Raw genomic sequence first — 14,351 nt, 5'->3', positions numbered from 1 at the left:
CCCAAGTGGGGGGGACAACCAACGGAGCAGACATCACAGACGGCACGGGACGCCACACAGCTAGGACGACAAGGGGGACCTACTTTCAAAATCACTTTAATTATCCTCTTCCGCGTCTAATATTTAAACGCAGCGTACATATAACCGCGATACGGCGAACACGACGCGTACACGAAGAAAGATGGCGCCTCTGAAAAGACGGATTACGCCGGATTCGATCAGCTAGAGAACAGGGCGCGCCATGTTCTTACCTGGCCGCTAAAGGAGGAAAGGAAGGAGGAAGTGCGTCATGACGCAAAAGTAGCGTGGCTGCGCGTGCACGTCACCCAGCCCAGACATTACCAAACAATTTCGCCGCCACTGACGTAGTTAAAATAGCCGACAGTGGTCGGTTTAAACGATTCTTTCGGCGCCGTGGGAGTTAAGCTTGGCTCGTTGTATTATTTACAGTGTCGTTTTGGAAAAGCGAAAAGGCCACGACGAACGACGACAGGCGCGTTTAATCGATGGCCGAGCCACACTGTCATTGACGCGGGCGTCATGGCGCTCATCAAGCGAGGTTGCGTTTTAACGCACCGCTTGAGGTGTACTCACCTTTCCGGCCAGCACAAGCGTGTCGATGTTTCGCACGTAAGTGTGGACGTTTCGTTAAGGTCGTGTGCCTCTTCGGAAAGTGGCGCTGTGGGTTCGTTCCCGCTAGGCTGCGTGCTTGTGTTCGCGTTTCTTGGTACCAGAGATCGACCGCCGTGCCGTTTTCATGCCACCGGCTTCTGTGCAGGTTTGCGCCAGCGGCCTCGCCACCGCGGCCAAGTCCCCCGGCTCCGCGACCGAACGTAAGAAGCAGCTGGACGCGGACGGACCCGACCTCCAGGACTTCATTTCGGGCCAGCTGTCCGAGAAGAGCAGCTGGGAGGAGTACCGCGGCCACCTGAAGCGCCAGAAAGGAGAGAGGTGACATTTATCAGTACTTATCCAGAGCGACTTACAATCAGTAGTTACAGGGACAGTCCCCCTGGAGACACTCAGGGTTAAGTGTCTTGCTCAGTGTCACAGTGGTAATAAGTGGGATTTGAACCTGGGTCTTTTGGTTCATAGGCGAGTGTTTTACTTACTAGGCTACTACCACCCCTTGGTGACGTGTGTGTGAGAGACTCGTTTTTGACGCTGCTGTTGTCGTTCAGGTTGCGACTTCCACCTTGGCTGAAGACGGAAATTCCCATCGGCAAGAACTACAGCCGACTGAAGAACTCTCTCCGAGACCTGAACCTGCACACCGTGAGCGCAGGGATGGGGCGTTTTTTAAGCCCGTGTGCCATGTTCAGTAATTGCATGCTTGTGTGTGCTTTTTCCAGGTGTGTGAAGAGGCGCGGTGTCCCAACATCGGCGAGTGCTGGGGAGGCGGAGAGTACGCCACAGCCACCGCCACCATCATGGTTCGTTCGTGGCAGCAGGCGTCGGACGCGGGACTGTCGAATCACACGGCGGGTTGCCGATAATCCACCTTTTCTTTTGTCTGTAGTTGATGGGGGACACGTGTACGCGGGGCTGTCGCTTCTGTTCGGTGAAAACGGCGCGCAGTCCTCCGCCGCTGGACCCCAGTGAGCCTGAGAACACGGCCAAGGCCATTGCTGCCTGGGGTCTGGACTACGTGGTGCTGACCTCCGTGGATCGTGACGGTGAGCGGAAGCACCACTGCTATTGCAAAACTCTTCCGAGCCGAAATGAGATTTTTTGCTTAACTGTCTTTATCTTTCCCAGATTTACCTGATGGTGGCTCAGAACATTTCGCAAAAACTGTGTCCAAACTGAAGGAGACGTAAGATCCATCAGTTATCCTGATATCCTGATGCACGTTTTCCGCCAGGCACCAGTTATTACGATTATAATGGATATACATTGACAGGAACCGAAGTATCCTGGTGGAATGCCTGACGCCTGACTTCCGCGGTGACCTCAGCGCCGTGGAGAAGATCGCTTCGTCTGGCCTAGATGTGTACGCTCACAACGTGGAGACCGTACGCGAGCTTCAGAGGTTCATTCATTTCATTCCATTTACAGCATATGCTCTTATCCAGAGCAACTTGTGAAAGGGATTTACGTCCTTGTGATCCTTCATTTGGTTCACTAGAACCCTAGCGGCAATCGCAGAACCCAACTATATTTTTAAATGTAAATATAAATAAGAGCCCCATTTAATGTTAAGTATTTCCTAAAAAGAAGGATTTTGTTTGAAAAGGTACAGTCCATCGCATCACACACAGTCCATCAAGGGGTATGATTCAGTGAGATATTTAACATTTCCCCGAGCCTGTCTATGGTCCTGCAGTGGCTAGAAATGGAGATATGTACAACGAGTGCTTCGGCCATTCTGCTTCGCCATTTAGAGAGCTGCAGCTCAGACTGTCGGATCTGGAATTTCTCCCCTTATGTTGTCAACAGGGGAAAGGTTACATCCCGTTTCTCATGCTTTGTCCGCCCAGAGAGTTTCCCCCTAAAAAAAAGTTACTCCCCACCGTCATGGCTTCCAAATGTGTGAAGCATTGCAGTTGCTTTGGATGTGAAAATGCACAAATGTATTTTTTTTAGTTCCGTCACACAAGACTCTGAAGAACCAGTGGGTTAATTTACTCTAACACGGCTGTGGAACTAAGATGGGGTCACAGCCTACTGCTTATGCTGTCAGTCTTTTGCGCAGCCTAGCAGGGTTCGAATCCCGGCTTTGTCAAGCCTAAATTCTTCGGGCAGTCTAGGACGTATTTCGTTGTGTCACCGTGTGCTGTGCTGCAGTGTTTCAGGATGACAACCACTTCACTTTCTAAAACTACAGACACCGAAACAGTGCGTCCTGGGGAAATATCATGGAAATCCCAATGCTGAATTTCGGAAAGAGATTTCAGATACAGTATTAGGGGACCTATATAAAAGCAAAAAGAAAATGTCAGGGGACCTTTAAGTTTTAGAAATGACTACACCAGACAGGCCATTTCACTGCAAGGCATTCAGTTTCTCCAGCACTGCTCCGGACAGACCTGTGTATTAGTCTAATATAGACACTTTTTATAGATATTTCGTAGGCTGTGATCTGTCTGTGAACTTAAAAGATCTGCATGTCCGATGTTTTGGAGGATAAAACAAGGCAAATGAACCCCACCCCTCCTACACGCGAATCTCCACATGGGGGCACTGTGAGTTGATGTGTGTGTGCTAGCTGCCTCTTTTTCTTTTAGATCTTTGATTTATGCTTGTAGTTCCACATCTCAACAGCAGAGGGCGGATTCTACAGTACTCTACTCTTTGTATTGTGCATTGTATTTCGACGTAATAAATAAGTATTTGCAAATAATCACCTACAAGATGAGATCTCATGTTCTAAATTCAATTGATAGTGTGGCGGAACACATTTATTTTTGTGTTTATTTATTCATTTATTTTTCATTATTATTATCCAAGACATGTTCGTGACCCACGGGCAAATTTTGACCAGTCCCTGGCAGTCCTGCGGCATGCTAAAGCAGTCAAACCAACTCTCCTGACAAAGACCTCCATCATGCTGGGCTTGGGAGAGACTGAGTCACAGATCCGGGCTACTATGAAAGGTACACATGTAGATGTGGCACTATGACAAAGGAACGGTGCTTAGAGGTGTGTACATATCTCCACAAGATCAACACTGACTTACTGGATGTTGTTTTTTTATGGAATATGAGTGTTTCTTATTTTTGTATTGTCTTAAGGTCTTAAGGCGATATCTTTTGTTCAGAAACAGCCACTGGTTGCAGTTGTAATCCAGTTAACTTACATACGCTCCTATTTTTCTGTGTATATAGTCAAGTAACCATGTACCAGAGAGGAGTAGAAATGGTACTTACAGCAACCGTGACTACCACAGCTCCAATTCCAATGGAATAAGAGATAGATGGTTGCAGGGGTTTCCCATCCTGTTCCTGGATGCCCGGCTTTCATGAACGGGGTGAGTCTCTGTAAAACTTTGAGTTCACCAGTCCGACTGAAACCCGTGTCAATGCGCTTCTGTTTCAGAGTTGCGGGAGAGTGGAGTGGATTGTCTGACTCTTGGTCAGTACATGCAGCCAACCAAACGCCACCTGAAGGTTTGGTTGTATAATTTGGGTGTGGGAGGCCTGTATATGTACAGTATACCGCTCTTGTTGTAGTAAACCTCAGTACATCTGTGCAGGTTGAAGAGTATGTAACGCCTGAGCGTTTCGAACACTGGGAAAAGGTTGGGAAGGAGATGGGCTTTGTCTACACGGCCAGCGGCCCTTTAGTGCGGTCTTCATATAAAGCAGGTAAGGAGATGGGGATTTTAGGAATATATATTCATAATTGTCACCTTAACTTGTGTTTCAGTGATTCATTTCTGATTTTCTTAATGCCTCTTTGTTACTTAAGATGTTACAAAATACTAAATAATATTCGCAGTAGGGCTCAAAGCTGCCTCTTCTGAAAGCTCAGATTGTCATGATGGGGGTTTCCCTTCTAGTTTGTATTTGTCTTTTTTTCTGATATTCTGAGCTCTGCTGCTCTTTCCTTCAGAACATTAAATACATCTAATTTTCCTCATTATTTTGGTGTGTGTGCTTTATTGATGCTTTTTTTTTTTTTTTTTTTTTCTTTCTCTAAGGTGAATTCTTCCTGAAGAATCTTCTGGAAAAGAGGAAGATGGAATCAGCTGAGTGAAACGATCTTCTCCACTCCTCCTGGAATCTGTCCCTTTTACTCTTGTGCAGTCTTTAACAGCTTTAGATAAAAATTCCACGTGAAAGCTAAAGAACACGCGTGTAGCAGTAAACAGTGACCTTATCAATATGTTGTGATAGCACTTAAGAGTATATGTGAATATGTTTCTGGCTAATAAAATAATTTTATACCTCATTAACGACCCACGGTCATGCTTTTTCATTGTTTAATGACATTCACTGATTGGTCCATCCATCGCTTTTTGTATAAAATACCCTGCACATAAAAAAGGTTCTTCATTTTTGCAACGTGTGTACAATCACTTGTGAGTCACAGATGCACGTGCACACACACACACACACACACACATTTCACCGTTTCATAAAGTGCTGCACACTGTTTCAGGGATGGAATCTCATTTACATTCAGTTCGCATTTCCTCCACGGAGCAATCACTTCAATAAACACACACACACACAACGTGAGGTATTACAGGGTCAATCGCTGACAAAATACAACTGTAAAACACCCCAACATTCCCCCCATTTGGCCAAGCCACACGTCATGACCTCTTGGGTCAAAAGCATTTAAAAAATGTTACCAAACCAGTAAAAAGTAAAAATACACACGAGTAATAAAAATAAAAAGCCTCTCCCTGTTATGCTTCTCGTCTCATTATAAAAATCAACACTCTCGGTGTGTATTGTTCTGGTTACTATGCATATGGTGTGTTGGATTGCGCTCATCAGACTTTAGGCTTCTTGGTAGGTGGCTCATTGAGGGAGATGCGCGGGACTCCGGCGGGCGGCGTGAAGGGAATCCGAGCCGTCTTCACTTTTTTACCAATGGTCTCAATCTATGCACACACACACACAAAAGCATATGTTCAGTACACACATCTTCACCTTTAAACTTGCATGGCGGGAGATTACGGGTCCTTTGAGGCACTGGGTGTGGCTTCAGAAATGAAGCACCGTGGCATACAGCACAAAGGCTACATGACCAGGAGGGAGGTGAGTATTTTAGGCACGATGCAGTGACCCGGTGACATCAGTAGTAATACAGGAACGACTGTCTGGGTGTTATTTTAAAAGTTTTTTTAGGGGTACTCAAGTATGAGTAGCATTACTCCAACATAATAATACTCAAGCACAAGTAAAAAGTAGCCATCAAAAAAAAATTATCGAGTTCAAAAGTATGTAGGGATAAAACTCTTTTAACAAAACAATTTAATCTCTCAAAAATGTGACTTCTTAGACCAGCCTGGATCCTAAAAACCATACACTGACCTCAGCTGACCTTTGTGTGTATACATGAGCGTTTGTGTACCTGGAAGCCAATGTTCTGGAGTTGTAGGTGTAGGTGATCTAAGACTCTTCGTCCATCAAATATAAAGGCTGGCTTCAGCATGCGGAAGTAAATCTTTTCATAATCCAAATCCTACAGATCACACACACACACACACACACAAACAGAGCACAGTTTAATATAAAGAATGTTAACAACACACACACACACACACAGAGAAGACAAGATTTTGTCTTTTGGTTTTACTACCTTAAACATGTCCCACTCAGTACAGATCACCAGGGCGTGTGCCCCCTCACAGGCCTCATAGGGGTCTTTAGTCACAGTAACCAGCTCAGACACTATGAAAAGAGACATTGTATTTAATAAAATAAAGCCCATAAATACACACAGGCCACCGAAACACACACACCTCTCTCTGGTTTGTCTCCTGACAGGTCCTGAACAATCTGCTCCTTCAGCACTTTCGGATCGTAGATGTACAGTTTTGCTCCCTCATCCATCAAGTACTTAGAGATGTAGATACTGGAGGACTCTCTGCAACACACAACACAGTTTTAGACTTAGATCAGCATCCTGAAAATTCCTACAACACCAAAACGTAAAAAAAAAACACTTCAGACCACCGTCCGCCATCCTCCCCCACTCCCTCGCTGGCTGCGATGGCTCTGAATGAAAGTGATGTTTAATTACGTCATCTCGGAAGCAAAAAGAGCACATGCATGTTACCTACATTAATAAACCAGCAACGATTTATGATTATCTGTTTAAACGGTCCTGGCATGCAGCAATGTTAATTTCCAAACTGTGTGTAATATTTCCCGGCCTGTGTTTTATTGTGAAAGCCCTCTGTAAACACACACACACACACACACACACACACACACACACACACACACACACACACACACCTAATCATTAATCCTGGCCACAACCTGCACCGCAGCATGAGTAAGCGCTTTCCACTTTGCTGGAGCTCAAAGGTGAAATGTGAGCAGAGGAAAGTTCGGCCATATAACGCCGTACCTCGTGTCTCCCGTGTCCTTTTTAAACGAGAAGCCGAGTAGGGCGATCTTTTTGCCCGTCACCGTGTTGAACAGGCAGTCGATGATCCTGCAGGCAAAGCGCCTCCTCTGGTACTCGTTCATGTCGATCACCTAGAGTCCGAGAGAGGCGGCAGTTAGCACCGCCACATCTCGAAAGCGACCCGGCGCTCCGCGCCGCTGGTGTTACGGAATCGGGGATGGAGCGGCAGCGTTAAGGACTCGGTACCTGCTGCCAGTAGGACGCCACCTCCGGCAGGTTCAACGCTTCGCACAAATAAACCAGGTTCAGGACGTCCTTCTGGAAACAGCTCCCACCGAAGCCTGGAACCAGAAAGCAGCCACATTAAACATTAAAGTTGACGAGAACATTTTTATTTAAAATAAAAAAAAAAAAGATACAATTCTAATACAACTGTACAGTCATTTATATAGGTGTGTACTGGCAAGGATCTCACGATACGTATCACGATACGATTACACCACGATATATTGTGATACTGAACATATTGCGATATTCTTCAATGAAAACGCAAAAACCGAGCTGAAATACAGGATGCTGTGATCAGTCTGTCCAGCGGTACAGCGCCATCTACAGGAGTGGAGGAGGTAGTCACACACTGGCCCTCACTAAAGAAAACGCTCGACAGCACCACCCGGTGGACTAAATTTGTATACAAAAATATCAATATTTGACATCCCTGTTTCGAACATTTTTCAAACATCCATATTGGACAATATTAAGGACACACTCAGATTAAAAAAAAAACCTTCTCTAACACATCTGGAGTTTTGGGCCACAAAGAAACTCTTAAGCTGAAAGTTTAAATGAACTCACACCCACACACTGACTCACCTATACTGGCTTTGAGGAACTTGCTGCCGATGCGCTGATCCATGCCGATGGCACGGGCCACCTCCTCAACGTCTGCTCCAGTCGCTTCACACAGCGCAGAGATCGAGTTTATGCTGCTGATACGCTGAGCTAGGAATGCATTTGCCGCCTACACACACACACACACACACACACACACACTTAAATGAAGCCACAGAAAATATCTGAACTGAATGGGCCCGCCAGCGTTAACAGGACGTACCAGTTTGGAGAGCTCGGATGACCACGTGTTGGTGGTGATGATGCGGGCCTTGGGAACCCAGTGCTCATACACGGCACACAGAGAACGGATTGCTCGTTGACCTTCTGGTGTCTCGTCACCACCAATCAGAACACGGTCCGGTTCTTTCAGGTCTCGTACGGCCGTCCCTTCTGCTAGGAATTCTGGGTTAGAGAGTACCTGGACAGCACAAATGGACCAGACACAGCCGATAGATTAGAGGTGAACTTGGGTTTCAGTCCTCTGAAGCCTTACATATAGTTAATCTCATACAATACTGCACACACACACACACACACAAACACACACACACCTGCAGGTTGAGGCTGGGTTTGGTGTTGGCGTCGAAAATCCTGCGGATGCTCTCAGCGGCCCGGACGGGGACGGTGCTTTTCTCCGTCACTATCTTATACCCATCCGACACTTCGACGATCCGCCGAGCACAGGCCTCGATAAACTTCAGATCTGCGGCTCGACCCTTACCCATTCCATACGTCTTGGTGGGCGTGTTCACCTGCAGACATCAAAGGTCGCCAGTCACTACTTGCCCTTCGACCGCTACAAACAACCATTTGGCTTGGATTTAACCCCTATGGGAAATAGTCTTACATTTTACACCATCCTTCACCCCACTTTACCATTTACTGACTAGTCCTGTTATTTACACAATGAATCCTGTTTTAACAGAATAAATCTTTTTTTTAGATATGGCTGTGCTGTGTGTGCAGCACGCAGGGCACCTACTGAGATGAACACCAGGTCCGCGTCCCTGATGGCTGAGTCGATGTCGGTGGAGAAGAAGAGATTCCTGCCCCTACAGGAGAAGACAACCTCACTGAGGCCAGGCTGGAAAAAAAAAACACCAGCTCAGTGATGAAGAAGGGAGCGACAGGGGTGGTAGTATCCTAGAGGGTAAGACTGCGAACCAGAAGACCCAGGTTCAAAATTACTACCATTGTGTGCATGAGTAAGACACTTAACCCTGAGTGTCTCCAGGGGGGGACTGTCCCTGTAACTACTGATTGTAAGTCGCTCTGGATAAGGGCGTCTGATAAATGCTGTAAATGTAAATGGAAGGTCACGTGACAGGGCTCCGCGTTACCTCGTAGATGGGCAGCGTGTCCGAGTTCCAGGCGCGGATGCGGGACTCGTTCACGTCCACCACGGTGACGCGGATCTCGGGGCACATCTGCGCGATCACGCTGCACGTCGGTCCGCCGACGTAACCCGCGCCGATGCAGCAGATCCTCTGAATTTCGTACATCTAGATCATCAATTTACGCTAAATTAGCGCCGAGGTCCGATGCCACGCAGGCAGAGATTTAACAGCCGAGCGACTATTCATCACTCACAATAAAATACTTCATAAGGAACAAGTAACACAAATAGCAGAAACCACATCTGTATTACGAATAAAAACATACTGCTGTAGTTTGTTCATTCATTCGAAGTTTTAAATAGACGAAACGTAGTCTGAAAACTAAGGACAAACTTTCGGGAATTAAAGTGGATTTTTTACAAACTTACCGCTGAAGGTAATGAACCAGCTCGGCCCTGAACGAAATACGAGCCCGGAAAACCACCGACGTCTGGCGTTTTGTGTAAATGCAGAGTTGTGCGCTCCCAGTCGGGGATCTAGACCTTCTTGGTCGAGTGAATCGGCTCCTGTGAGGAACCAGGATCAGGATCTCTTTCGGGAAGCCCGCAGCGGACGAGCTCTTCCGGGATTTCCGAGTGGCATGTGAGAGCCAATCAGCTCCCGCAGCGTCATCGTGACGTAGTTGAAGGGGGCGGTGCGAAGGAGGAGGCTGCCTTGCTGGCACTTCTGCTAAAAAAAAAATTCGCATTTTCTTCTCTCCCTCCCCCAACTCTCTTTCTTTCTCTCTCACACTCTCACACACACAAACACACCAAAATGATTTCATAGATTTTATTGTAAGAAAAGTGCATAGTATTAGCCCTTATGAGAGGAGGAGGAGTAGAGCGAGGTACAACACCCAGGTTACAGAAGGATCGCGTCACCAGTGATTCAGTCCATATGAAATTGGTCAGTGAGTCTCTTGTGCCGGGTGGAGTTCTGATGACGTTAATTCAGAACAAACGCATGCACACGCACTCTCTCGCTCACATTTTCTTCTCTTTCTTTTTTTTTGTAACACAATCACATAGCAGCGGAAAGGAATGTTAAGAGCCCTCATCCCCCCGTCTGATTAAACACACGCGCACACACAAACACACCTGCGGTGTTCGGTCCAATACAGGCTTACTAATTTAAAGCAATAGCGCAAACCCAAACTCTATATTGTAAAGCTGATAAATAAGAGAGTGAGTGATTGTTGCTCAGGGTCAGAGGTCACAGGTCCTTGGCCATTATTAGAACAGATACATCCATCATTCCAATCAGTCCACTGGAGGGGCTGGCGGATCCCTGTTCTGTGAGTACCAGAGGAAAAAAAAAAAAAAAAAACAGCAACAGTTGGTTATGAGATTTAATGTGAATATAAATAACATGAACAGCCTGAAATAACAACAACATAATTATTGAAAGATTCTTTAACAGAGGTTGTATAATTAACAATATCACAATATTACAGGACAATTAGTCTTGTATCTACAGTTCTAGTGTTAAGTAACAGGTACATTTATAGTTAACAGTAGAATACAGAGTTCTGTATATTACTATGTAAAGCTGAACCTCATCAGTTTTGCCAGGGTCTTGTTATATGACCAGCTGTTATTGGCGTGGGGCAGAAGTGGCCTAGGTGGGTAAGGAAACAGACTCGTAACCAAAAGGTTGCGGGTTCGAATTCCGAATCACCGAGGTGCCACTGAGGTCCCCTTGAGGAAGGTATCGTCCCCAGACACTGCTCCCCGAGCACCATTCATGGCTGCCCACTGCTCACCAAGGGTGGTGGGTATAATGCAGAGAACACATTTCATTGTGTGCACAATGTGCTGTGTATCACAAGAACAATCATTTTCAGGCATTTTTTTACACTGCATGGTGCTGGTTTAATCTGACCCTTTATTCTTTGACCTCCCTTTTTTGCCCCTGGTGGTGTGTCATTTTTGGCCTCCAAAAATGTTCAAATAGGAGACTACGTGATCCTAGTTGCTGACCCCTAAATCAGTGACAACTGTCACTGTGCCGTAAACACACACGTTGCATTTCAGCAAGCTCAGCAATACGCTAAATATTATAATGCCCTCAACAGTTGTAACCTTTAACTGAAAAAACATTCAGAAAAAATCCCTCATCAGAAAAAAAAGATCTGAGACAATTCCTCTTTACATTCTCCTCAGATCATCCAGGGGTCCTAGGGTGAAGATGAAGATCTGATGCCTACCCAATAAAGTACTAGCTCTACGATTATGAACCAGTTGAAGCATTATAAATCTGGAGAATATTGTTCTTACGTTGTGAGGACTTTGGGGCTTGGAAGAGTGTCCTCCTCTCATGCTGGGGGGGCGTAATAAGAAAAGAACAAAGGCCAACAACATCCATCCCAAAATAATCATTGGCACGGTCAGGTCTCCATCCACTGATGGGCTTGGACCAGGAACTACAAAGAAACATATCAGCCAACAACACTGATTGACATCAAAGTAAAGTCCACCTAGTCAAATGATCTCCAAATAATTTTGCTCAGATAAAATAGATCAGATAAAATATTTTAAAAATGCTTGTGCGTATGTCTGTTCATTAATATGACCATTGAGCATATTATCTCCATTATATCCACCTAATTTCTAAATGGTGCAACTAAAAAACTAATTCTGTACAGATTGTACAGGTGCTACCTGCTGTTTGGGGGGGGTAAAAAAAAAAAAAAACGTTCCCGCAACTCTGAAATTCTCCCTGTGGTTCAAACGACAGACAGATATTAGGTCCAGATCAGAGACGGTGAAGGGCGGGGCCCGCCTCTGCTTGGCTGTGGTCCAGATATTCCTGTATGTCTGAAAGTGGGCGTGCTGCAGTCAGACAGAGATGTAGCCACAGAGTAGAGCTTCAAATCAGGCCCGACGAGTAGAGCTTTTTAAAAGCCCGAACCCAACATTACTGAATGTCTGTACCAACGTGCTTCGCGCTTGTCATTTTTAATGGTCAAAGTTTTTTCTCCACACCTCAGACTTGCCAGTTGCACCGTCGTTTCACCACCTCAGCATCCGTTTTTAAGCTAATCGAACTCACTGGACTCACCGGGTCACAGTAATATGACAGAAATTACACACCGAACAAGCACAGTGCATCTATAAAACACACTGCACGCCACGATAGACGTTCTTGCCCGGTGTCCCCTCACACATCATCAAGCCACAATGGTAATCGAGTTCAAGCACTTAAGTTGCCGATCGTGTAGAATTGGGCTTCAAATAACCAGATTGATGTTTAATCGTGTACGTGTCAATATTGCCTATATACACTGTAATAAAAAAAAGTTTTGCCCCAAACTCTGCGCTGGTGCACCCAAGACAGAGAAAAAGTTGGTGCAAACCCCGGGCGTGCATTTATAACGGCAGCTGCCAAGTACGAATGTGTGTGTGTGCGTCTGTGTGTGTTGCTTGTGTGTGTGTGATGAAGTACGTACTTTCTTGTAGGCACTCCGTATCGGTGCAGTACGACTGCGACTGTCGCAACTGCGAAGACAAGTCAGACAATTCGTTTACGAACCTCCCCACGTCCATCCCATTTACAGCATTTATCAGACGCCCTTATCCAGAGCGACTTACAGTCAGTAGTTACAGGGACAGTCCCCCGCCAATTTTTGGGTTAAGTGTCTTGCTCAGGGACACAATGGTAGTAAGTGGGGTTTGAACCTGGGTCTTCTGGTTCATAGGTGAGTGTCTTACCCACTAGGCTACGAACACCGACCACCCCCTGACAAATCTATCCGCGTTCACGTCCCAAATACAAAAAGGAAAGTGCGTGGAACGAGAAGGGAACCTTACCAGGTTTATCAGCCTCCTCATGGCGTGTTCGTGGGAACATACGCACTCACACGGGTCGAATCCTCCTTCCGCCATGACCTGCTAAAACACGAAGAGCACAAAGCAGAACAATTCACCGCCAGCACAACACACACACACACACACACACACACACACACACACACACACACACACACACACGCGTCCGGGGAACCGGGAACACACGCACGATATGGCGGCCTGCGTGTCGTGCGCGCCGCCGTGTTTACATGGGCGCCGGGCGCGCGCACGACACGTGAACGTTCCGGATCTCCGGCCGGATGCGGCGCCGTCCAAAAACATCGCCCGAGATTCCACACTAATGCGCGACGTGCGGCGAAAGCTAACGCAGAAACACGCCAAAACTAAACGACCGAACCCAGCGACGCAGTTCAGGGAATTTTTTGGACGAGAACGATACTCCGCGTTTCCAGCTTTTCCTGCTTTTCCAGCGGGATCAAATCTCTTCCTGGAAAACTCAGACAAAAAAAAACGCATGTAAAAAAAAAAAAGAACAAGCGACCGTGAGTAGGACGAGACGCACAGTTACACCCCCCACGTCGAACCCCTGCTCACTCGATCGCTCGGTCCAAACCGTGCGGTGGCGCGTTGGATGCGTGATAGTCTCCGACAAAACGACCCCGGAAAACGCGCACACGGCCGACAGGCGGCGCCATCCCCGCGCTTCTCCAGACGCGTCACGCCGGGTACGTACACGCGTCACGTACCGGGGTCGATATTCTCAGTACTCACCGTACCGAACGTCTACTGACACGCACGCCACTCGCGGCGGAGGCTTCAAAGCTCCTTAAAATCCCTTCAAACAGTCGCGCAGATTATGGAAGCACCAGACTGCGTCATCATTTTTTTATATTTGCCAGTCGTTATTTATTATTACTTATGTAATTATTCATTTGTCTTCATAAAAACTAATTCAGATCCTACCAGCTGCAGCGAACTAACAGTGTATTTTAATAAAGTCTTCAATTTTTACAGTATTTTGTTTCCCATGAATTTAAATTGTACATTTCTGCATGTCTGCTTTTCAAACAGCCAGGACCAAAAGAGCACATGCCGCCCTGCTTCTCACGGCAACCACCAACCTGAATTTAGTTATGAAGAATTAGATTCCACATATCCCAGTGTATGAAGCTCCTGTATGTGCTTCCCAGGTACTGGGAGGAGCTGCAAGCCACAAAACTCGTGGCAGCTTCACCGC

The 14,351-nt window shown here is 46.4% G+C and overlaps 3 protein-coding genes across 12 annotated transcripts; 1 reads left to right on the top strand and 2 right to left on the bottom strand.

The window, feature by feature from the left end:
• Positions 1-25: 25 nt before the first annotated feature.
• Positions 26-4,893, top strand: lias (lipoic acid synthetase). Of its 4 annotated transcripts, none has more exons than XM_028975595.1 (11): positions 26-630; positions 779-951; positions 1,182-1,275; positions 1,353-1,433; positions 1,520-1,676; positions 1,759-1,816; positions 1,904-2,032; positions 3,451-3,596; positions 4,039-4,109; positions 4,196-4,307; positions 4,643-4,893. In XM_028975595.1, exons 1-11 carry the CDS (start codon positions 541-543, stop codon positions 4,696-4,698), a joined length of 1,167 nt encoding a protein of 388 aa, XP_028831428.1. In that variant the 5' UTR covers positions 26-540; the 3' UTR covers positions 4,699-4,893. The 4 variants fall into 4 exon arrangements, 2 of the variants coding, with proteins under 2 accessions (XP_028831428.1, XP_028831429.1); XR_003749447.1 differs by lacking the exon at positions 4,643-4,893 and adding an exon at positions 3,828-3,970 and having other exon boundaries at positions 29-630; positions 4,196-4,210; XR_003749446.1 differs by lacking the exon at positions 4,643-4,893 and having other exon boundaries at positions 29-630; positions 3,828-4,109; positions 4,196-4,273.
• A 16-nt stretch (positions 4,894-4,909) lies between these two features.
• ugdh (UDP-glucose 6-dehydrogenase) lies at positions 4,910-9,934 on the bottom strand. The gene is made up of 12 exons (XM_028975594.1): positions 9,692-9,934; positions 9,267-9,428; positions 8,909-9,010; positions 8,478-8,678; positions 8,147-8,344; positions 7,906-8,053; positions 7,279-7,373; positions 7,033-7,163; positions 6,419-6,543; positions 6,256-6,347; positions 6,028-6,138; positions 4,910-5,554 (listed from the first exon to the last, which is right to left on the bottom strand). Exons 2-12 carry the CDS (start codon positions 9,426-9,428, stop codon positions 5,444-5,446), a joined length of 1,476 nt encoding a protein of 491 aa, XP_028831427.1. The 5' UTR covers positions 9,692-9,934; the 3' UTR covers positions 4,910-5,443.
• A 146-nt stretch (positions 9,935-10,080) lies between these two features.
• On the bottom strand, positions 10,081-13,824 carry smim14 (small integral membrane protein 14). 7 transcript variants are annotated; one of them, XM_028975606.1, is made up of 5 exons: positions 13,709-13,824; positions 13,115-13,195; positions 12,754-12,802; positions 11,582-11,727; positions 10,081-10,597 (listed from the first exon to the last, which is right to left on the bottom strand). In XM_028975606.1, exons 2-5 carry the CDS (start codon positions 13,187-13,189, stop codon positions 10,565-10,567), a joined length of 303 nt encoding a protein of 100 aa, XP_028831439.1. In that variant the 5' UTR covers positions 13,190-13,195; positions 13,709-13,824; the 3' UTR covers positions 10,081-10,564. The 7 variants fall into 7 exon arrangements, with proteins under 7 accessions (XP_028831439.1, XP_028831432.1, XP_028831433.1 ...); XM_028975599.1 differs by having other exon boundaries at positions 10,081-10,592; XM_028975600.1 differs by having other exon boundaries at positions 10,081-10,592; positions 13,115-13,192; positions 13,709-13,791.
• Positions 13,825-14,351: the final 527 nt, after the last annotated feature.

The sequence above is a fragment of the Denticeps clupeoides genome, chromosome 4 (assembly GCF_900700375.1).
Source record: "Denticeps clupeoides chromosome 4, fDenClu1.1, whole genome shotgun sequence".
NCBI classification, from domain to species: domain Eukaryota; kingdom Metazoa; phylum Chordata; class Actinopteri; order Clupeiformes; family Denticipitidae; genus Denticeps; species Denticeps clupeoides.
The sequence above is the reverse complement of the archived record's forward strand: the minus strand, read 5'-3'. Positions and strand labels throughout refer to the sequence as shown.

What these genes read in the sequence shown, in the direction of transcription:
- lias (XM_028975595.1), top strand. Translation starts at nt 541, where the DNA reads ATGGCGCTCATCAAGCGAGGTTGCGTTTTAACGCACCGCTTGAGGTGT. An exon ending in GACCTCCGTGGATCGTGACG is followed by an intron (nt 1,677 to 1,758) that starts GTGAGCGGAAGC and finishes TATCTTTCCCAG; the next exon opens with ATTTACCTGATGGTGGCTCA. An exon ending in GTGTCCAAACTGAAGGAGAC is followed by an intron (nt 1,817 to 1,903) that starts GTAAGATCCATC and finishes ATACATTGACAG; the next exon opens with GAACCGAAGTATCCTGGTGG.
- ugdh (XM_028975594.1), bottom strand. Translation starts at nt 9,428, where the DNA reads ATGTACGAAATTCAGAGGATCTGCTGCATCGGCGCGGGTTACGTCGGC. An exon ending in CATCCGAGCTCTCCAAACTG is followed by an intron (nt 8,054 to 8,146) that starts GTACGTCCTGTT and finishes GTGTGTGTGTAG; the next exon opens with GCGGCAAATGCATTCCTAGC. An exon ending in CTGAGTGGGACATGTTTAAG is followed by an intron (nt 6,139 to 6,255) that starts GTAGTAAAACCA and finishes TGTGATCTGTAG; the next exon opens with GATTTGGATTATGAAAAGAT.
- smim14 (XM_028975599.1), bottom strand. Translation starts at nt 13,189, where the DNA reads ATGGCGGAAGGAGGATTCGACCCGTGTGAGTGCGTATGTTCCCACGAA. An exon ending in TGAGGAGGCTGATAAACCTG is followed by an intron (nt 12,803 to 13,114) that starts GTAAGGTTCCCT and finishes TTGTCTTCGCAG; the next exon opens with TTGCGACAGTCGCAGTCGTA. An exon ending in AGCCCCAAAGTCCTCACAAC is followed by an intron (nt 10,593 to 11,581) that starts GTAAGAACAATA and finishes CTCACAGAACAG; the next exon opens with GGATCCGCCAGCCCCTCCAG.